This window comes from Homalodisca vitripennis, chromosome 6, assembly GCF_021130785.1.
Source record: "Homalodisca vitripennis isolate AUS2020 chromosome 6, UT_GWSS_2.1, whole genome shotgun sequence".
NCBI lineage: Eukaryota > Metazoa > Arthropoda > Insecta > Hemiptera > Cicadellidae > Homalodisca > Homalodisca vitripennis.
In genome coordinates this window covers 116,511,144-116,536,138 of record NC_060212.1, presented here as the reverse complement: position 1 = coordinate 116,536,138, position 24,995 = coordinate 116,511,144, and the positions used below count along the sequence as shown (strand labels likewise).

At 32.7% G+C, this 24,995-nt stretch overlaps 2 protein-coding genes across 2 annotated transcripts; one reads left to right on the top strand and one right to left on the bottom strand.

The window, feature by feature from the left end:
• Window positions 1-2,730: 2,730 nt before the first annotated feature.
• LOC124364782 (tRNA (guanine-N(7)-)-methyltransferase non-catalytic subunit WDR4) lies at window positions 2,731-4,013 on the bottom strand. The gene has a single exon (XM_046820526.1). It carries the CDS (start codon window positions 3,954-3,956, stop codon window positions 2,733-2,735), a length of 1,224 nt encoding a protein of 407 aa, XP_046676482.1. The 5' UTR covers window positions 3,957-4,013; the 3' UTR covers window positions 2,731-2,732.
• A 900-nt stretch (window positions 4,014-4,913) lies between these two features.
• LOC124364781 (protein asteroid) lies at window positions 4,914-22,439 on the top strand. Its single transcript, XM_046820525.1, has 3 exons — window positions 4,914-5,137; window positions 10,791-11,614; window positions 20,351-22,439. Exons 2-3 carry the CDS (start codon window positions 10,793-10,795, stop codon window positions 21,956-21,958), a joined length of 2,430 nt encoding a protein of 809 aa, XP_046676481.1. The 5' UTR covers window positions 4,914-5,137; window positions 10,791-10,792; the 3' UTR covers window positions 21,959-22,439.
• Window positions 22,440-24,995: the final 2,556 nt, after the last annotated feature.

The following is a 24,995-nucleotide window of genomic DNA, read 5'->3' as shown; positions in this document are numbered from 1 at the left end:
CATGTAATTCAAAATCAAGGAAACAGTCTTAGTTTATATGCTGATGATGCTAACTTATTGATAAATGATTCTTGTATGAGAAGCTTGAGATAAAGGCACCATTAAATTTAAACAATGTAGATACGTTTTGTGTGTAAACAATTACTTACATACTAACAAACTATTGTTATTCTTTTTAAAACTAAACAAAACAGAAATGCTTATTTAAATATTTGAATCACCATTCTACAATAACTCAAACCGACCACCAAACATTTTTGCGTTTGATTATCAATGAAAATCTTAGTTGGGACAAACATGTTGACCATGTCATACAAAGAACTACCTCAGGAATTTGTGCCATCTACAGATTATTGAACATTTGTTCAAGACAAACATTACGTACAATATATTTTGCCGCCATACATTCTGCTATCTCTTTTGGAATTAACATATATAGGGCAACACTTAGGGAAAATTTGGACAGAATATTTATTTTGCAAAAACGAGCATTAAGAATTGTATTGAATTTAGGTTATTCTGCATATATCAGGTGCCATTTTAAGGAACAAAGAATAATGACTGATAATACACTTCTGGGGAACTTCCACAATTATCATACATGAAACGAGGAGAATATTGCAGTTTGGAATTTTTTAAGAAGAAACCTACCTGCCAGGGAATCAGATTTTTTTAATAAATTGCCAAAATTTGTTACCTGAATTTGTTACCAAACTTAGGATTTACCTACTAAAATTAATATGTTATGTTACATATGATAGTTCTATGTATGTTCTACAGTTTCTTAAAAACGAACAATGAACACAAGAACTTGATACTATTCTTGTACATAATGTACTTTAATGAAAAAAGATATTTTCAATTAAATTAAATTGGTTACTGACATTCACACGCACAGAAAGTGGTTGAGGAGATCTTCGAGACGCATTATGTCATCTGCAAGTCACCTGTTTCTTGTTTATTTGCTGCATAAAGCACTGAATTATTTAATATAATTTTGTATTATTTGTGTTTTTACTACTTTTTAAATTTTATGAGGTCTGCCCAGTAAATGTGCAATACTGATGGCTATAAAACCTTCCTCTCAAACTCAAATTCTGTATTGCCATTTAACATTAGCCTACTGTTACAATAGACCTGGTCACATGGCATCTGGATATAAGTGTAGTATTACATGCAATAGTAGTATGGTCATAAGCATATAACAAATTTTAAAGCTGTACGTCATAATTTAATTACAATATTAAAATTAATAGTATCTAGATTTAAATAGTAAAATAATGATAAAATGCAAAACAAATAACAGTCTGAAAAAGATTACATTAATTGTAGACCAATTTGTAAAAAAATATATAAAATATTAAAGAGATGTGAGTACAAAAATGTTGTTTTTAACATTAGTAAGTATTGCAAACCAATGTAAGAAAAACAAAATAACCCAAAACTAGTATTAAAAGAGTCAAATGAATTAAACAATATAATACTTTATCCCCGTAATGTTAATAATTGATAGGGACAAAGGATTAAACATTGTTTGATCCATCTTAAGTTATTTTGTCTTTCCAAGACTTGTTTTTTCTTAAATGCAATTAAAAACTTTCACTTTGTAATATATTCCAATATGAAATAAATTAAAGGTGATAAAGTAACTGTAGAGAATTACCATATACTTACTTTATTATCTCAGTTCAACCTGCAAATATGGGACTACTGTCCTGAACAGTATTCAGACTCCTACAATGTCCTTTGTAAATTTGAATGGGTTATGTTTCATATTACAATAATTCAAACAATATTTCTCTTGTATGGTGTAGAACAAACATGCCATAGTGCTGTGTCGCACTGCACTGTTCTACACTATGTGCAGGACAGGACTACTGTCTGGACAGTTATTTTGCTTAGAAACAGAATCGTGTGAAAATCAAGGTCACAGTTGATGATATTACAGCACAATGGCCCAGAATAGCACAAACTGAATGAAAATTGTGATTTTGCCACGTGTCAAATACATAATGGGAGCCCTTTTATGGAGTGAGTGTACTAAAAAAATGTATGATTTTAGACCATACATTGAAATAAAATTTTACAAAGAAGTAATTCATTCAATACCTCAATTTGAACATGTAGGAAAATCTAAAATACTTTTTAGAGCTATTTTACATTCTAGAAAACTGATTTTATATTAGCGGACATGGAAAGCCTATTTTTTCATATTTTATTTCAATCAGGAAAACATCAACTAATAATGGAACAGTAGACTATGTTGTACCACATGATCAAAATCTCAAGTTTACATTGTTAAATCCTAAAAATACTATTAATATGCAACACTGATTGAAAAATTATTACACAAGGTGAAAATTGTAACATGAGATTCCTCTAACCACTTCATGGCTGGTATGCATACATAGTGACATTGACTTGAAAACGAGGAAAGAATTACAAAATCATTATTAAAGAGCTTAATTAAAGTCGAAAAAAAACCTTGTTTGGGTTCAATTTAGTTTTTAGTGTATTTTTTAAATATTGGATATTAGTGCTCTAACATTTGCCATAGCCTAAAGTTATCAAATGTCATGCAACTTAGGTACAGCTAACTTGTCTTGATATTATAGAAATTTCAGGACTAGCCTGATAATTGGAACCTTATAGGCCTAACAATGTTTGAACATTTTGGTATGTTGGTTTATTATGTTATTAGACCAAACAAGGAGAAAATGAAAAAGATGATTTTACTTCCTGATTTTTTTATTAGAGGATTCATGTAGTGCAGATCTGAGTTCTTTTCTTTTCAAGTATTCTTGGACATTTTCAAACGTTTTCTTAAACAGAAGATTCACAATATTCCTCTTGGAATCAATTATGAGTTTTTTACTGTTTAGTAGATCTACAGTCTTGCTAATGTGCTCCAACACAGTATTCTCAAAACAACCAGACTTTGGATTATAAGTTAGAGCTTTCACTTTTACAATGTCACTACAGTTAACCATCCACATTATATCTGAATTTATAGTGATCTTCCAAGGATTAATATCTTCTACACATATTTTCTGACTGATGGTGTAGTGTAGACTCTCACTTTCACTTGTACACTTTAAAACTAAACAAATTTTAAAATTTTCAAGGCATACACATACTATAGATGTTGTACTATCTAAAAAGACTGCTGCTGCATCAGTTATTACAGATAGATCCTCAACTAACTGATCATCAGAATCAGCTTTTTCCAAACTTTGTATGTCCACAAAGGTATTACAAACCATCAATTCCTTGCCACACTTATAATCCCAAAAACGCACAGTGCCATCACCAGATGTTGAAACTAAATAGTTCATATTGTGTGGAAGAAAAAGAACAGAACTTACGAATTCTGTATGACCCAAACAGTATGCTACTATGTTATATCCATTCGGAAAACTAGACACTCTTATTTTCTCGTCTCGATCACAAGTTATGATAAGTTGTTCGTTTGGTGAGACCAAGACATCCAGAAGCAATGAAAGATGTCCTAAAATAAGCTGACCCTCATTATTTTCCTCATTAGGATCAAACAAATATACATCACCTGACTTATCTGCTACCACAATCTTCTTGCTTGTTGGTGTAAATTTTATTTTACTTGCACCTCTGGCAAGATTGTATACATTAGTAACAATAAATTTTGAATTTGTAATGTTCATAACACAAAGATGTTTTGCATAGGTAGAGAATGCTAGAAAGTTGCCACAAGGAGATATATCTGAACATAATAAACATAACCCTATATCGTCAATGTCTCCACATATGCCATGCTTCTTGTCACAATTGCTTTGAGTAGCTTTGCCTTTAGATGTATCCTTTCCTTGAATGTCTGAATGATTTATGCTAAACAAATCACTATCACTTAACCGCACGAGATATGTTTTAACACCACATGTAAGAGAGACAAACTCTGAATTACTTGACAAACACGCCATACTGTAATGATGACGTCCTAGTGTTGATAGTTTAGGAAGCTGAGAGTGAGCTGTTAGGTTAGGTCTTCGAATGTTGAAAAAATAATTCGAAACCTGTAGCAAGAGGATGACTGTAGAATGTTTTATTGCATAGAGAAATGTCTGTATTGATATTTACTTAACAAGGTATTCGTAAAATTCTACAAAGCCTTTTTAAAAGGGGTGTTTTTAATTTTTCGACGTCTTAACGCATTAAGTGGATTTTATTCGGCTTGAACTTAATATTTATTTATTTCTCTCTCAATGGCAAACGCCATTTTATAAAAAAGTAATAGTATATTTATATAACTACAAGGTAACAGAACAGCAGTGTGACATCTATAAACTAATCATTTGTTAACAACAAGCAATATCCAAATTGATTGTAATCCACGATTGTGGGTTTATAAGGTGAAAAAAATCACTAAAAGACTGTCTTCGAGCGAGGGCCTCTCGAACCCATAACAATTCTGGACCTCTCCTAGTGTCGTGTACCTGGGGATTACCTTACTATTATATGGCAATTTTCAGTCCTTGATATAAACTAATACACATTACCAATCAAAACATTATATAACAATTTAATAATCAAAACAGAAATTGAAAATAACACTTTTATTATACATAGTATATTTTTTATCTATTTCTGGTATTCATGCTAATATTAACATAAATAGTTGGCAATTTTCAAAATCTACTGAAAATCAACATTTATAACTGCACATGTTTTTATACTATTATTTATTAGATACAGAAAACTACAACGATAATAGAGAAACATACATTTATATTGCAAAACCTAGTGCACAATAAAGTTTTGTGGTTAATACAGTAAGCAAGCCTATAAGCAAAAAATTAAAACGTCAATGTTTTGAGATGAAGTAAATCATTGGTCACACGTGATGTATTTATTTTCCTCAGAACAGAATGTTCAATGTTTTAACAAATCAAACAGGCAGGGGAGGCGAGAATACATTCGTGTACTGTACAGACGGATTTGTAGATTAGGTTATGTTATTTTAAATGTTTTAAGTTAGTACAGTGTGAATGAACAATGGTAAATGATATTAAGTAAAACTAATAAAAAGTGCGTATGAAAGAAATAAGCGGAAAAGTTAAAGTTACTATCATCGTGGAACAAGTCAGGAAGATTTAATTTGAAGGTTAGCATGAATAAAATAGGTTCCTCTAAATAATCCTTTATATAAATTAATAACTAAATTTTTAATTGCTGGTAACCATTTGATAACTATTATAGTAGGTCATTGCTCTACTAAAAGACAGCATTTATTTAGTCATTATCACTGCAACACTAATTATAATTTTAGTGAAAATAATAAAAGAGAGTGCCATCAGGGAACATATTTGGCTGAGCATTAGTAAAGTGTATCACTGGCTGGGAAAATTCATTTTGTCTGTCCAAATGATATCTTGAGGATGGACTTGAAATTTTGCAAGAAGCTTCATTTCTATATAACCACCACACCGTGTATGAGAATAGGGGTAGGGTACGATAAGCGGACCCAGTTTTTTATATCGAAATTGGCAACCGATATTACTTAATCATAAGCATCGATATAATCAGTTGATACTAAAATTAATTATTTTGAACAATTAACTTAAATGATCTATACCAACAGCTGTAAACACTTTCAAATAATACACGTAAGGTAATATTTCAATTTTACATAAGTAACATTTGAGGTAATTCTAAGCAATATATGGGTCAACCTCGATTTTTCTCATATTACAATATAATGTTCCAATAGACAATTAGAAAAGGAAATGACTGGAATTTCTTGCCGGAAAGCAGTTATAGGGAGCAGGCAACCGCCAGACGGTCATATATTGCTTAGAGTTACCTATTAGTGATCAGGGGCACTGACGTGATCTGAGCTTCAAATTTGGAACTACTCGAGTTAATTTTTTTTCTAAAAGAGCAAGCAGCGCGAAGCGCTGCGCAGCGGGCAGGCATTGTGCGTGATCCTTTTTTCTATTAAAAATTTCTGATAAATTGTTATTACATATTACAATATAATGTTGGTAATGTATGTAAAACAATTTTAAACACATAATTATATGCTGGAAAGCAAAGTAAACCAATATAATCCGTCCAATACAAAATCTCCGTAAAAATCTGGTAAAGGAATCTGTGTCATTCCTTTGGCCTGAATCAATTCAGTATAGACAAAGATCACGCACGATGCTTGCCTGCTGCGCAGCGCTTCGCGCTGCTTGCTCTTTTAGAAAAAAAATTAACTCGAGTAGTTCCAAATTTGAAGCCCAGATCACGTCAGTGCCCCTGATCACTAATAGGTAATTCTCGCGGTTGCCTGCTCCCTATAACTGCTTTCCAGCAAGAAATTCTAGTCATTTCCTTTTCTAATTGACTATTGGAACATTATATTGTAATATGAGTTGCCTACTCCCTATAACTGCTTTCCGGCAAGAAATTCTAGTCATTTCCTTTTCTAATTGACTATTGGAACATTATATTGTAATATGAGAAAAATCGAGGTTGACCCATATATTGCTTAGAATTACCACATTTGAAAAACCCATTATGTGAAATTTGTGGGAAAGAAACAAGTGTAACTGTGAGAGGAGCAAATATGTTCGTCTTCAGTTTTCCTAATTTTGTTTATAATAATTTGTTTGATCACTGTTAATATTAAATTCACATTTTAATTTAAAACATATGTTTGTTATTAGGGACTATGGGTAGGGTACGATAAGCGGACTCGTTACTTTATATCGAAGAATGTAGTCTTCGATACCTAATATTCGCATCTCAAATCCTAGACTATCAATTGATATAAAGGTATCTATAGTCCTCAATAACAATCATATGTTTTATATTAAAATATGAATGTAATATTTACAGTGATCAAACAAGTTATTATAACAAAAATGAGGAAAACTGAAGTCTACCATATTTGCTTCTTTCACAGTTATAGTTGTTTCTTTCCCACAAATTTCACACAATGGGGTTTTCGGTACGAGTCCAACATGCTGAATCACAAAAACAATATATTTTATTTATGTTTTATCATCTTTCAAAGCAATGTCGTGTAGTTTTCTAAAATAGACTGCCATTTTAATAATTAAAATTATTTATGTAAAACTGAAATATTACCCTACGTGTATTATTTTAATGTTTACAGCTGTTGATATAGACTATTTAAGTTAATAATTCAAAATAATTAATCAGTATGGATTGATCGATGGTTATGATTAAGTAATATCGTTTGCCAATTTCGATATAAAAAACCGGGTCCGCTTATCGTACCCTACCCGGAACTATAGATACTTTTATATCGATTAATAGTCTAGGATTTGAGATGCAAATATTAGGTATCAATGATTACATTCTTCGATATAAAAAAACCGGGTCCGCTTATCGTACCCTACCCGAGGATAGTACATATCTCCTTGGGATTTAGCTGAGTGTTTGCTAATATTTTAATACTATTCTTATGTGTAACCATGTACGAACTGAATACAATCTTTTAACGGTGCTTAATAACACATATAATGGAGAAGTACATTCTGTTGGGTCTTTTGATACACTGTTTTAACACTGTATTTGTATACAGGATTAGGCAAACAAACTGTCCATGACATAATGATTGAACTGAGAAACCTATCTTCTTCGTTATAACAAAAACTCCCGTGTTTTGACCCCAGACAATGTGAGAAAATACTTTTTGACACCCCAAAATGGCACTTTTTGGTGATAGGGATAATTTTTGAAAGATTTTCAAACGGTAGGTCGAGCCATAGCTCCTATTCACAGATCATTAAACAAAAATTAAATTTATTTCACTTCTTGTACACAGGGTAGTCAAAATGTCAGAAGTTGTATGGTTTCACAATATTTTTTACTGTAACCTCATTAAAATTTTTAAGAAATCCAACTTAATTACCCTAAAAATATGTTACAGTTGTCACTTTTCAACACATTTCCAATTTTGTTCAAATAGTCCAAACTATGACTTTCATTTGATATTGAAAGGCCTCACAAAATAATAAAAGTGTTAAATATTGGTTTAATGTTTAATCTCTTAAACAATATAAATATTTTGTATTTAATGTTTGGCTTTATCTTGGATGGTTGAGAAATAGTGCAAAAAATACAAATTTTTATAATGTTTTTACAGAGTTTAAAACTATTTATTTAACCCAATAAAACCAAACTTAATATTCTAGAAAAATTACCAGCAGTTAAAAGTTGTCCCAATAGTGCCACTGTTTTTTTTTTCTGAAATAATGTCAGCTACTTGAGGCCCCATTTACCTCTTGTAAATATTGTCAATGCAATAGCCTTAAATAAAACATGAATACATGCATAATTCCTGATCAGGTTCTCTAGAATTATTATGCATCCCTTATTAGTATCTTCGCAACAGTATGCTCAACCATTGATACATCACATTTTCTTTAGAATGATGGCATGAACCACCGGTAATACATAATGACCTTCTGTGCAGTGCGTAGTGTACCGCCTGTGGTAGATTTCTGTGTATTGTATACCATTTTTGTGATGGAAACACCTGTTTTCAAAGCGATAACCCTCTATCTGTTAGATGACAAGTGACTATTTGCTAAAAAATAATTCCCCAATGTTGAATGACTAGTAACTAGTCGATTTTGCAGTTATCTCTTTAATCAAACTTTTGCTATCAAAAATAGTACTTAAGTAGGACAAAAATTATATCAAATTTATCAATATATTGCATAGATTAATTTGATGTATAGTTTATTGAATAATAATGCTTAATAAGTATGCACAGAAATTATGAAGTTGCAATACAAATGTTAGTTTGCAGTGTCTGCTCATGTATTTGTAGAGAACGCAAAAAAAAGGTTTTCCCTATACTTTTCCGTGGGAAATTTTGTTTACGAATGAGTTTGGCTACATCACTGCGTTCAGAATTTCTGTCTCAAACAATATTATCTGCTTCAAACATCTGTTCATTGCTACATGTTGGGAAGTTCATTGCTACATGTTGCGAAGTTCATTGCTACCTTCGATGCAACAGTTGTTTGCGACATTTCTTTAATGTTAATTATTAGAGTTGCATTAATGGCATCAACTGTTAAGTATCAAACGACATCTATCTTTTTCTTTTGAAATTTGCCATTAAGTGTTATAGATACCTTCATGGAATAAGTGAATTATAAGTATTTATTTTGTGAACAAACATAATTTTGATAGGACTATGGTCGCCATATTGATGCACCGGCATTACTCGTGTATTACTAGTTTACAAATACTGTTTATTTCACAAATTTTTATTTATTGAATACTATGAGTGACCAGTAAATAAGTCAGGTGAACTTAGATAATACATTTTTATTATAGTAAATTTACTTCATTTGTAGCATTGTATGACAGTATATTATGTGTTTTTATAAACTTTGATTTCTTGAAAAAAAAAACACTTCTTAAAATTTTGCAACAAACATTTTTATATATAAACCTATAAAAAACAAAAAATGTATTTTTATTTTCTGAAAGTTTATGTTCTAAATAATAAAGAAGATCTCAAAATATAATAAGCTTACAGAAAATATTTTAAAATTGTAGGTATAATGTGAATGTTATTTTTCTAAAACCACAACATTTCACTATTTACCAAAAATATGTAAAATTTTTGAGAAAGTGAATTTTTTGGTGTTTTGGATAAAAACTCCTTTTCTAGAAAATTTTTTATATTTTGAAAAGGTATATAATAATATTTCTATTTTTTGTAAGGTTTTACTTTTGGATATGTTTGTTTTACTTTTCTATTTTTCCACTAATAATGAAAATCAAAAACCTAAATTGAAATAAAAAAATCCAACTGTATATAAATGTTTCTGCTTTCAACAACAAACTTTAAGCAAAGTATTGTATCCTGCTATTAGATCCTTGTTTATTAATAGCAGTTAATAAAGTGACGAATGTTATGTAACATTACTAAAGTTATGAGTATCATGAAGTTTATTTTATTTCATTTTCATGCTATAAAACAGGAAATACGCCCAATTATTATTTATAATCTGGTAATTGAGGAAAGAAGAAAAAAAATTCTTTTATCTTAGTAGCACTGGCTGTATCTACAGATATCAAATTCATAATAATTACAATCAAATAACAGAAATTGATAAAAATATCATGTTCTGTTGTTAGAAGTAACAAATGTCTTGTTGATTGCCAAAATCATATTGACAAACCATTAATAATTATAGTACATTTAAAAAACAATGTGATTTGTGTGTACATTTCTTTGGTGCTTTAGTCTGCTTGAAAGGCATTGTTGTATCTCGTTGTGTATGTTAGTAATTGTTTGCAAAAATTAAAATGGGTATTTCACATACAAAAGACTGAAATTGCAAATTTTTTGGTCCATGAGTTAAATTTTGTGTGTACCCTCCCTTAATTCAGCCAATCTTCCAGAAAAATTCTTACTTTCCACTTGTCATTTTTCCCCACTACTGTACATTAATTGTACGATACAGGATTTCCGTGGCTCTACTTGAGATCAAACTAATTCTTTTGTAAAATGGGGAGGAATGCTGAGGAATCAGCCTAGATAGCATTTGCACTTTCTCTTGTTTTTCTTAACTTCATTGACATTTTAAAGGCTTTCTCTCCTGTTTTAAGTTGAGTACCCAAAATTTAACTCTTTTTCAAAGTAGAAAATAACTCAGAAATTTTCATAGTTATTTTTACAAAAAATACTGCAAATTAAAATTACCCTATCAAAACTAACGAAAAAATTGGTTAAAAATGTGAACTGTATATTTTTAATTAGTAACTTTTTGTTTCAGGTATGGGTGTACGTGGGTTGACAACATTTGTTAAAAGTCAAGAAAAAAAATATTTGAAAAGTTACAAACTACACAACTGCAAGGTATTGTTGGATGGAAACAGTATAGCTTCAAACTTGTTCATCTGGAGTCACATAGAATCAGCATTTGGAGGAGATTACGATAAGTTTGCTAAATATGTCAAAGAGTTTTTTAAACTTCTACTAAAATGTGAGATAAATCCACTTGTGGTGTTTGATGGTGGTTATGAGATGAAAAAGTTGAGGACGGTTTATTCTCGAATGAAAGACAAATACAAATCAATTCGCCTTGCCCAGCCCCTCTTTGGATCAGCGAATTTTCCATTGTTTATGAAATCTGTATTTCGAGAAGTATTGGTTGAGTTAAATATTCCGTTTGCTCAAAGCGATTTTGAAGCTGATGATGAGCTTGCCGCTTTAGCAAGACAGTTGCAATGTCCAATTGTGAGTTATGACTCAGACTTTTACATTTATGATGTCACGTATATCCCATTACCTACAGTGTGCCTGGAACCTATTCCACTGCAAAATAATAGTTTGGATAAAAACGGCAAACCCAAGTACTATCTTGATTGTAAAGTCTACAATGTGGACGTTCTCATCAACAGTTTTGGAGGTCTCGACAAAAGCATGCTTCCACTTCTCGCTGTTTTATTGGGAAATGATTACATCAAACGGTCAGTGTTTAAGGCGTTTTATCAACATTTGAAAATTCCGAAAGGAAAAACCAACGCACTTCAGAGACGAATTAAAGCAGTAATTGAGTGGTTAAGAAACGAGACCTTTGAATCTGCAGTTAGAAAGGTAAGATAGAATTATTTATTCAACTTATCACACACACACACACACACCACACACACACACACACACACACACACGCACGCACGCACGCACGCACACACACACACTATATATATATATATATATATATATATATATATATATATATATATATATGTACACATACAAATACAAATCACAACAAAAACAAAAAGCCTTTCAGACATTTTGGTACATGTACTCCTTATTAGTTAATTCGCATAAATCACGTTCAGTACTATAAATCAAGGTTAAGTACAATGCCTTGGTACAGGACAGTTTTGTTTGTTCTTGTGTCTCCACATTAGTTAATCTTACATTTAATGAAAAGTTAACAAAGAAATATCTAAGATGTATAAATAAGTAAATTGTTATAAACATATAAACATTGTATAATAATGGTAGTAGCAGGATTAGTTTGTTAATTTAATGTGCAGTCGACTAAATTATATAAAAATTTTATGTGATAGGTGTAAAGATTTGTCACACGTGCATACTGCACTTGACAATATGTATATGCTACAATATATTGTAAAAATAAAGATATTTGAACTGTGAACTGTGAACTGTTATGCTTGGTGTCATGCTGACAGGCTTAGGCCATTAACTTTACTGTTTCGGACATTTTGGTTTATGTACTCCTTATTAGTTAATTTGCATAAATCACTTTCAGTGCTCAAATCAAGGTTGAGTACAATGCCTTGGTATAGAACAGTTGTATCACCACCTTAGTTAAACTTACATTTAATGAAAAGTTTACAAAGGATCATCAATTATAAATAAGTAAATGGATATGCTTGGTGTTGTGATTCCAGGCAGACCATTAATTTTGATGTTCAGACATTTTGTTATATGTATTTTACTGGTTATTTCACACGAATCACGGTCAGTAAAATAAAAGCAATGTCTTGGTAGGACAGTTTTGTTTGATCTTGTTTCTCCACATTGCTTAAACTCACATTATATCAAAGGATTACGAATAATTATTAAATATACACACATATATATATATATTTTTTTTTTAATGTAATGTAACTTTCATTACCTTAATATATATAGATAACCCTATAAAGTGGAGTTAATAACATAATATATATATATATATATATATATATGTATGTATGTGTTTTACTCTAATATACCGTAATAATGTACTCTACACAAATACAGATACAGTGAACTTTATTCATGAACTTTAAGTACAGAATACGTGTCAAAATGAGCTTAAAAACTAGTTTATACACTTGTAATATTATTAAAAATATAATTTTATGTTAGGTCAAGGTATCTCGGTGGCAGTTATTGCTTCTATTTGCAAATTCTTAAAGGTCTTTAAATCTCCATTTTTACCGCAGTCAGAAGCATGTTGTAGAATTTAGCCCCTGAATATGAAGGCTTCTTGGAAAAAGCAGCTGTTTTGTGTAATGGTAGACTAAAGTCATTAGCATGTTTTGTTTGATGGTCATGGAGGTCTGAGTTACTAGTAAAATTCTGGCTGCATGCATAAGTAATGACTTCAGTTAAGTAGATTTCCACTACAGTTGGAATTCCCAGTTACTTAAAAGCTTGTCTGCAACTATCATGTGGAAGAAGATTATTCATGATTCTTAGGGCTTTTTCTGAGTGACCAAATGCTTGCTGAAGAATTTTGGTAGCAGAGCTACCCCATAAAACAATACCATATCTTACATGCGACTCAAAGAGTGCACGATAAGCTATTCATGTTACGGAGAATGTGTATACTACCTTCATTCTTCTCAGAACAAAAAGAGCAGAATTCAGCTTCATGCATAGAGAGTCAATGTTATGGTCCCATGAAAAGCAGCTGTCAAGGATAACTCCAAGATTCAATTCAATTCAAATTAACTTTATTCAAGACTCATACAATGTACACATATAGTATAAATACAGAATAGCGTCAACCATTATATTACAATATCCATTTAGTGACTACATAAATCATTAAATAAAGAAGTTTGCCTCAAAATGTTATGTAAATGACAACACTGATTTTACAATTTGGCTACTATTTATAATATGTCATATTAACTACTAAATTGTTGGATGAACTAAGTTACTTCAAAATATTCTTTAAATGAGTATACTGATTTTTCAATAATTTGTTTCAAAATGATTTTAACTTTGTTTTAAATATGCAAATTTGTGAAATTTTTAGAAACGTTTTTGTAAGAAATAACAAGAAATTGGATCCTAATAGCTGTGGGTTTTTTATTAAAAAGTTCTAAGTTATGTTTTGGGATTGATGGATAATTTCTATGGCGAGTGTTATAATCATGATTTGCTCTTAATTTAGGTATACTATCTTCATTTGATTTCACAAGCATGATAGTTTGAAAAATATATAGACCATATACGGTAAGGATTCTTAATTTAGAAAAATGCTGTTTGACAGATTCATTGCGTTCCAAATTTAACGTTATTCTAATAGCTTTTTTTGTTGGTGAAGAATTCGATCTAGATTTGTTGTTGTTGTAGCTCCATACATGCTTATACCATAAGACATGTGTGAATTGATTAATGCAAAATAAATAGTTTTCAAGGTTTCAATATTACATACTCTCGACATTTGTCGTAGAGCATAAAGACCAGAGGACCAGCATTTTATTTACTACATGGTCAACATGTTTATCCCAACTTACGTGTTGGTCCAATATTAGTCCAAGAAATTTTGAGTTGCAAGACTTTTTTTGTACATTGCACAGTTACAGTTACAATGTTTGTAAGTCCAGTAATAGAATCTTTGTGTTTTCCTAAAATTAACTAGCATGTTTTCTCTTCATTAAAGACAAGGTAATTTCGTATGCAATTATCATGGGCCATATTAACATTTTATATATATATAATAAACATTGAATCACAAAAAGTACTTTTTGTGATTCAATGTTTATTGAAATTAAAATAAGGCTATTGCCATTTATACAATTTAATGTATATATATATATATATATATATATATATATATATATACAGGGTGATTCATGAAGTTCTCCCCCCACTTCTACAGCACATTGTACTAGTAAAAATAATGAAAAAATGTTATATAAACATAGGTCCGAAAACGCTTCGTTAGCGAGTTACAGCTAGCGAAAAGATTTCACCTGAATTCCTGGGTAAAGAGTAAAAATAAAGCCATACTGAACTTTTGGAAAGGTTAATTAAGTAAGAAATATCATGGATTCTTATGTATTTTTACCTGATAAAGCTAATAAAATAGGTTTCAGAATTGTACCTGTAGTAGTTTTTGAGGGGATTCAGGGTTAAATGCAAAAAATTGGGGCACGAAACAATGTTTTTTTAAGTTTGATGTACAATAACTTTGTTAAATTGGTAATAAATACATAAAATCAACAAACATTAATTGTAGAGAATTTAATTCTGAGGAAAATTGATATAATCAAAGTCTAAAATAAAACAGAAATAAGTACCAAAAAATCGATTTTATTCAGTATAATACATTACTAGCTGTAAAGAAATACCGTACGGTATTTAGTTAAAATAAAAACAAAAACAAAATGTTTGTTCCTTAATGATGAGATAAATTGAGAAAAACAAGATTAACTGTTAAAATAAATTTGTTTGTAAATAAAAATATTATGTTTTATTACGTTGTATTTTTTTTTTAAATAAAAATTTACATCAAATGTTCGAAAATAAATGAAGCAAACATTTTCCCATTATTGTTTACTAATCATCGAAATGCAGTTTTTTTGTTTTATTAATTTCTCTAAGTTGGTAACGCACGAATAACAGCTGATCAAACAATGGTATTCTGTACTGTTACGTTAGAACTGTGTATTAGTGGTGTTTTGCAAGCTACAGCAGGAGATCGGGTTCTGTGAATCGTGTTATTAAATGCAATTTTTTCTGTGAGTTATAATTCGATTGTTTATTCAGCGAAAAAATGCCTTACTTATTTACATCAGAGGAATACGCTGATATGGTTTTTATTTTGGGTTACTGTAATGGTAATGCTAGAGCTGCTGTAGAAGAATATGAACTACGTTACCCTAACAGGAGGATTCCAGATACCAAAACAATTTCAGGAACTTTTCGTACTCTTCGGGAAACAGGATCACTACCAAGTACTAGAACCAATTATGAACGAGCTGTCCAACTTGATGATGATATTGTTATTAATGCTGTTCATCGCAGTCCAGGTGTAAGTACACGACGTATTTCTATGCGGATAGGAGTTTCGCAGTCAAACGGTGTGGAGGTCACTTAATCGAAACAAATTTTATCCGTTTCATAACAAAAGGTTCAACATCTACAGCTAGGGGATGGTCCGCTTCGCTTGGAGTTTTGCAACTTTTTGAATATTAATAATCAACTCTACAAGCGTATTTTGTTTACGGATGAGGCACAATTCACTCAGGATGGTGTCAATAACTTGCACAATGAACACTCATGGGCAGAAGAAAATCCACATGAGGTAGTGGAACAGAACTTTCAACACCGATTTAGCGTCAATGTCTGGTGTGGCCTTTTGCACAATCGGCTGATTGGACCTTTCATATTACCTGGACGCCTAAATGCTGAGTTCTATTTGCATTTCCTTCAAGAAGAGTTGCCGCAGCTGTTAGAGAATGTTCCTTTACATCTCAGACAAAATTTGTACTTCCAGCATGACGGAGCACCTCCCCACTTTTCACGTGCCGTTTCTGCTTACTTAAATCATCAATTTCCTGGACACTGGATTGGTCGTGGAGGGCCTCACCCTTGGCCACCAAGATCACCAGATCTATCTCCATTGGATTATTGCATCTGGGGATGGATGAAAAACATTGTAAAACAAGACAAAAGTGAATTCTCGTGATGAATTAATTGCCCGTATTATTGATTCGGCTGTGCAGGTACAGGGAAGTCCTGAAAAATTAAGAAACGCAACAAAAGCAATACACAAACGTGCTGCAAAATGTATTGATAATGATGGCCTTATTTTCGAACATCTATTATAAAAAGGTGCGTACGGTTGGCCCAACCTGATTAATTTTGCTTAAAACTAGTAATGTATTATACTGAATAAAATCGATTTTTTGGTACTTATTTCTGTTTTATTTTAGACTTTGATTATATCAAATTTCTCAGAATTAAATTCTCTACAATTAATTTTTGTTGATTTTATGTATTTATTACCAATTTAACAAAGTTTATTGTACATCAAACTTAAAAAAACATTGTTTCGTGCCCCAATTTTTTGCATTTAACCTGAATCCCTCAAAAAACTACTACAGGTACAGTTCTGAAACCTATTTTATTAGCCTTATCAGGTAAAAATACATAAGAATCCACGATATTTCTAACTTAATTAACCTTTCCAAAAGTTCAGTATGGCTTTATTTTACTCTTTACCCAGGAATTCAGGCGAATTCTTTCGCTAGCTGTAACTCGCTTAACGAAGCGTTTTCGGACCTATGTTTATATAACATTTTTTCATTATTTTTACTAGTACAATGTGCTGTAGAAGTGGGGGGAGAACTTCATGAATCACCCTGTATATGTTGATATTTCTAAGGCTTTGACTGGCCTTACTGTTGGTGGGGAGAAAGTATTATCAGCAAACATGATTGCTTGACCATTGGATTCCATGTATGTTGGGAAGTCACTTGTAAACAACACAAACAATACTGGCTCTAGAACAGAGCCTTGGGAAACACCTCTTTTTATCTCTTGTGGTCTAGATGTTGTACTTCTAGTCACTTCATTTATTGTCTGATTTAAAAACATACTACTAACTGTACTTCCTGATTCCAGATAGTCAATAATATATTCAACAAGTGCTGTTGTAGTTGATTTCCCGCGAAGGAAGCCAAGTTGTCCTGAAGGAAGGAGGTTGTTCAGTTGAAGGTGGGACATACGCCTTGAGAGAGCAGCCTTCTCTACTATTCTAGAGACTGTAGGAACTAATGAGATGGGTCGGCAGTTTTTTATATAATCTTTTTTACCTTGTTTGTAAAGTGGGTATATCCTGAAAATTTTTAGTTCTGTGGGATAAACACCTTGAAGTAAAAATGTATTAACAATATCAGTCAAAGGGAAGCACATTTCATCCAAACAAGATGTTATCATTCTGGAGGAAATGCTGTCAACTCCTATAGAGGAATCCGTCTTCATTTTATTAACAATACTGATAATCTCTTCACATGAGGCTGGCTGAAAAGAAGAAATAGTCAATGAGGCCTAAATGGGAATCAGGAATCTGGGGCAGCAGCGGATGTTCTATGTGGTGTATTGGCTTTCAATGTTTCTTCAGCAGTATTGGAAAAGTGGCAATTGAACAGTTTAGCCACTCTGTAAATGTCGCCAACCTTCTTTTCAGAGAATGATAACTGCCATTTGACTCTGTTAATTTCTGTGCGAGTAGATCTTTCACTATTAATAATATCCTATACGTCCTTGTTATCGTTGCTTGCTTCAGCTATATGAGCATTATTCGTTTTCTTTCTTAAATTACAAAGCTTTGTCATACTCTTTCTTTCTGGTAGCTGCTTCAAGGTGGTCTCCTGTTCTGCCATTGAAAGATAACCCATTGCCATTAGCTTAACCATTTACTTATTTATAAATCATTGATGATACTTTGTAAACTTTTTATTAAATGTGAGTTTAACTAATGTGGAGACACATGAACCAACACAACTGTCCTATACCAAGGTACCAAGGTTGTACTCAACCTTGATTTTATAGTGCTGAACATGATGTACAAATTAACCAATGAGGAGACACATGAACCAAAATGTCTGACGCAGAAAAAGTATTGATCTAAGCCTGCCTGTAATGCCCGAGCATTATCATTTAGATATGTACAAGTTATCAGTGATAATGTTTAATCTTTTTAATAGTGAGTTTAATCAATGTGGAGACACAAGAATAAACACAATGCCCCAGCAAAATATTGGAGTAGACCTTGGTTTGATATTACAGAATGTGACTTGTTCTCTTTTGATGTGTGTGAACTAACCAATAAAGAGACACATAAAAAATATCTGTCATGGCAAAATTATTGGCCTTAGCATGACAGCATGTCACCAAGCAGCACCCTTTATAAATTGTTGAAACTGTATAAAGTGTTGGTTTAATATAAGTTTAACCACAGGAACGAATACAACTGCCCTACCAAGACATTGAACTAAACTTTTGTTATATTTTACTGAATGTGATTGGTGTGAAATAACGATGAGGAGAGACATTAACGAAAATGTGTGCCACAGCAAAGTTAATGGCCTAAACCTGACATGAATGTTCCCCATTTACACATGAAGTAGGGATTGTAAGTACAGCATGCTACATTAAAAAAAGTTTTATATGTGATAAACGCATTACAAAATTAACCTAAAAAAGGTAGAACTTGTTTGCTTAAGTTTTGAGACTCGTTATTCTGCTACCAAGCCTCAAAGGCATTTCAAAGACTGCACTTACAATTTAAAAAATATTTCTATAAGCACATCATGTTTTTCTTTTTGCTGTCATTGCTAAACATCACGCGACCTAGCAACCAATAGCACTGTCACTTAAAACAACACTAATGTTTGTGATACAAAGTGAGGTTAGGTCTTCAGGTGGATATGGAACAATCAAACAACCACAGAGGTGTTCCATACACGCTTCTGTCTGAGGCTAGTGTTTTCAATTTACTGCCTTTCTGCTCATGTAATGTCAGCGTGGAGGAAATTGTAAATTTACACTACCATTGTAAGCACTTTCGGTTAACTGACATTTCAGGTAGCTGGCTTTTGAATAATTGGTGCTCCATTCGGTACTTTGGGATTATACCGACCACACCCAGACATGAATCGTTATTTCATATTTCGTTTCTACTGATTACTAGATTAGCGTAGAACAATATTTCGTCCATATAAAACAGGAATTGTCTTATCGCAAACCCCTCCCCATCCTCAGACAGAGGTCAAAGTCGGGCGTCTAGTAGATAACGTGATTGCAGAGTCTCGCCGCCCGTTCAGCTGGTGCATCGCTTTGTTGTACTTCCGTGTTTTACCTCTACATTTCTCCAAACACAAAATTTCAACAAAAACAAACATTTACCAAACTAAACTCTTTATTAAAAAAACACTAAAAACTTGTTTTTATTCTTGATCACATTCCGCCACCCAAAATGCGAGTGCCTCCGGCCATCAGCGCGGGCATTGACAGCACCTTCGGTGCTGCCCCGCGCTGATGTCGACGAAAGAAAAACATCCCTCGAGATAGTACCTATCAGTAAAATATCAAATTCTAGAGGGGCTAATCAGAAATATAAATTGAATTGTAATGGAAAGGCAATTATGTACCGTGCAAATCACGTGATGCCGCGCGGCCTGCCGTAATCAGGATTCTCGAGAAAGATAAGATAACAGCGATCACAATACCTGGAAATGCTTGTAAGTTTGTAATTTTGTAATTGAAGAGTTGTTTTTTTCGTTCTATCATGTTTGTTTCTATAAATTTCTATTTTTGTGTTCTTCATACTAGTGTGGTCGGTATAATCCCAAAGTACCCTCCATTCTGTTTCTCGTCACTAAGTATTTGTATTAATGTACCACAATCTCTGATAACTTAATTTTAACTGATAACGCATAGTACACCTTATTACTTGGAAAGTTTTTGATGTTTTAGCGGTTAAGATTGTTACAATTAATTGTTTCTTTTCAGAAACTATGTTTTATCAGATGTTTACAATACTTAAAAATTGTTATATTTTTACAGATAATAGGCAGAATGAAACAAAACAGAAGAAAATATGTAATGAAACAAATTAAGAGAATTGTTGATGGGTATGTTCAATGTACAAGCATATTAAATGAATACTTAATAACCCCTGACACAACCAACATGTTACATTCTACAAATGATGTTAGCAAAGGAGAATCTTCTAGGATAAACTGCCAAGTTGCTGACATTGTTGATCACATTGAAAAAAATATGGAATTTCTAAATGAAAATTTGGAACCTATTGAGAACAAAATTTCTGATTTAGAGGATGGTTTTCTGTCAAAAAATGAAGAAGCAGGATCAGAGGATTCTGCTAGTGAACAGTCAGAGGACGATAGTGATTTAGAATTAAAGAATCCAAAAACTAAAGAAATATTTAATAGTAATCAGAATGACGAAATAATTGAAAACCCCATTCCAAACTGGCTGTTAGATAGTGCACGAAAGGGCAGTATTCAGCCTTGTGTTATAGATATTTTAGTTTTAAATCAATATATTGTCCCACCACAAGTTGAAGACTTTAATCTCTCATCTGCACAATTTATCAGTTTAAAAATATTAAACGCTACAGTAGGGTTGCTGTTGGGAAAATGTGACAATTTGGTCAAATATTGGGTCAGAACTGGTTCACATTTAGACTGGTTCACTGTTGAACCAATCCACGAAACAGCTAGTTTAAAGTTTCCTCCATGTGGTTCTATCTTGGAAATAAGTGAATCTCTCCGTAGAGCCGTGATTTTGGAAGTAGCTGAGGTCGACCTTGATTTAACCTTGCTACCAAGAGAATGGCACTTATTCGTTATAGCTCTTGTTTATTGGTTGAAGAACATGGAGGAACCCATGGTCACTGAGAGCCACCTCCACACAATGGTGATGTGTTTGGTTACGATATTTACTCTTGATAGTCACATCGGAGTGCACAGAAACAGGCAGACTTTCAAAAAAAAGTACAAGAACTTTGTCAATCGAGTTATTGAAAATAGATGTAAAGAAAAGGGTGTGCAGCAAAATTTAAATAAAAGTTGCCCATCCCTCATAAAAAACAAAAGTGAAATAACTAATCCAAAGAAGGAGCTAGAAAATGTTTCTCACGACGATTGTGTCTTGATGTTTGAATCAATTTTACCATATCACCACTTAAGTGAAGAAATCACAGCTAAACCCAAGCTGTTCTGCGTTACCACTGTGCATGCTTTTTCGCAATTTCAGAGTTGTCTGTTTAATTTAGTAGTTCTGAACTCCGTTCTGGGGTTTCCACTTCAAGAAACTTGCATCTCCAAACTGTTCTCTGGGACCTTCGTGTACAACATGTTTACCAATCTGTCCAAACGTAATAACATCAGTGCGTATATAGAAACATTCTTTCAAAATTCTCCATCTTTACTAAGGTTGTACAAATCACTGATAAATGTACTAGAAGGTTTGTTGACTGATGTCAAACTTTATAGAAAGCCAGTAAAGTCACAAAAAAAGAAGAAGATAAAAGTCAATCTCAGTGATGTAGAAACTTTACATACAGAAGAAGAAGAGGAAGTAGTAGTAGAGGAAAATGGATTTTTAGATGTAAACAATAAGTTTTCAGTGTTGTCCTTGGAAGAATGAACTAATTCATTATAAATACTTCTGGGTTTTAGCATATTTATTGAACTGATATTAAGTTAAATCTGTCTAATATTTTCAAGACAGTTTTTAAACTTAAGTTTATAAGTTTAATTCTAGTGGAGTTATTCAAAGCAAAAATTCCAACAATTTCTTAGTGTAAGTATTGCTTTAAGCAAAATGTACAGCAATGATATTTATAGATACAAATTTTAAGCTGTTTGCTCTATGTTTTTCTTGTTAAACTTTTTAAGAAGCATAAGAAGAATTACTTTATTCTTTTGTATTAAGATATACCAAAGTTTTACAAGAGGTATTTTGAATGAATTATAGAATGAATGTTCAAAATGAATTAGAAATGTACTTGTAATAAGTAGATTTTGTACTTCTTTCATTCTGTAAAAATAAAGGCTATGCCAACATTGTAAAGAGATTGAGCGAGCGAACTAATGGCTGTTCAACAATAAAGATGTTTTTGAACTAAGCATTATTTAAAAAATGAATCCTTTGACTTTACAAATTAATTACAGTACACTTTTTTGATTGCCATAAAAATGTCATGCAATTGCAGTAGACTATTAACAATGTTCCATATGAAAAATATTCAACTGTAACACTGTGTTCATACAATATTTAAATTATCCTGACTAGTATTATAAATGTGAAAGTGAGATTGTTTGTTTTTTATTCTTTCACATGTAAACTATTCAGTTGATCATCATGAAATTTTACATGAACGTTCTTAGAGTCCCTAGTTAACATTAAGCCTATTCTTATTTTAAAAATCCCTTCGAAATACATCCCACTGGTCTCTAAATTTGTAAAAAATCTCATCTTGGTTGCATTGCAGCAAACAAAAGTTATTAATTTAAAGAGCCTGTTAAAAATAATCAGTTGTATTGTGTGAAGAATGTTTTATGTCAGCACAATCATATGTTTAATTAATTTAAGTATTATTATAAGTTTGTTACATTTATATTCTTGAACACCCAGAGTAAGTTTGATAGTAAGAATATTTAAAGTTTTAGTAAAAATATACTTCAGGAAATGTCAAGGTCAGTACGATACTGCAGATATCAAAGACAAAGGTACTACCTAACTTTTTACTATAAATTTAAATACTGTTATAAAACCCATCTTAGTTGTACGGCATACAACGATTATCGTAAGATAACCAGATCAAGGTACGTCGAGCGTGGCTACTGCTTGGATGGATGACTGCTGAGCGATCCTGTCCTTGCAAGCAGCCCGCCCATTGGTGGTGGTTCAGAAGTCACCTTTTAGCCGTTGGTGTCCAGGTTCAGCGTTAGAGAGAGCTTCTTAGCCTTAACTTCGCCTGGTAAAATAAGACATCTTTACTTTTACTTTAGTTGTCTTTTGACGGAACTAAGTTTCCCAGACCTGTGTAGCGATATATATTTTCTTGGCTATAAATATACACTTTTTGACATGATACATTTTCTAATTTAACATTGGCTTGAAAATATAATTCACTTAAACCAGAAGTGCTCATACACTTGCGAAACCGCAGCTAACTGCTAGTTAAATATTAATCTTTAATTTAAACAGTATTCAACATTAATATGAGGGCTATCCAGAAAGTAACAGAAGTTTTGAAATAAAAAATTAACCAACTTAAATAGGAACATTTTATTATATACATTTAAATGCTACACTGTTAGGCTATTTTTCAACGTAATCCTCATTCAAATTGAGACAATTATCATAACGTGACACATGATTTTTGATTCCAGCTTTATAAAAATCTGCTACCTGAGATCTTAACCACTGATTAACACCAGCATTAAGTTCAGCGTCACTATCAAGTCCTCGGTTTACCCCTATGCTTATTTTGTATTGATCGCTGTAGCTTCTGCAATGTTTCACAATACCTCTCAGCGTTGATTGTTGACCCTCGTTCAAGAATATTCAACCAAAATCACACCCTTAGCATTCCAAAAAACAGTTGCCATAATCGTTTTCGCTGACTGTGTTTGGAGACATTTTCTTGATTTTTTTTTTGGAAAATGTGTGTGCTTCCATTCCATAGACTGCACTTTTGTTTCTCAATTGATATGCTTCACCCATATTTCACCACCAGTAACGATACGATCGAGGAGTTTTTTTTCCTTGGGGCGGCCTACTGCCATGCACTTAAGCCTCAAGGGCTTTTTGTGCACCCTGGAAACACACCATGAGGCCTACCAGTCTATAATTTCAGCAGTTCCACAAACCGCCGAAAACAACCTATCAGATCCTGGGGAAATTCATCACCCCTGTCCAAACTACCAAAGATGGCATACCGTTACCTTGCTATTGAAGGGCAGTCAAAGAGCAGGTGCTCAGCAGTTTCATCCTGCTCATTACACATTCTGCAGAGCGGATCCTCCTGAAGGATTCCAACTCTGTGAAGATGCTTCTTCATGTGACTATGCCCCGTGATAAGACCAATAACCCGAGAAGACATTGATCTATTTAATGAGAGAAGGTCCGACGCCACCCTGGAGGAAGGCGTCTGTAATACCATTCTGCTCATTCTCAAGCCCAGATGCAACCCCTAACGTTATCTCATGCTCTGCGCGAACCCATTCACACCTTGGAACACTGCAGAACAGTTGAGGGCCCGTCATAATTGTCGCTGAGCCCCAGTTGGTCAGGGCATCAGCTCTTTCGTTCCCAGGGATCCCCTTATGACCAGGAACCCAACAAACGATCACATTGTTGATTCTGGCAAGGGAGGAAACGGCTTGATAGCAATCCCAAACTAGTTTGGATTTGATCACACAAGAGTCCAGCGCCATCAGCGCTGTCTGACTGTCCGTGAAAATATTAATCGTCTTGCTCCTATATCGCAGACGAAGATTCTCACGAACACATTCCATAATAGCTGTGACCTCTGCCTGAAAAACTGTTGGACACGGACCCATAGGGACCACCAGCTCCCTACATGGTCTCCCAGAATTCCAGCGCCTGTGCCACTTTTTGTTTTTAGAGCCGTCTGTTTGTTACAATGTTTATCATATCTATCAAGGAAAGTTAA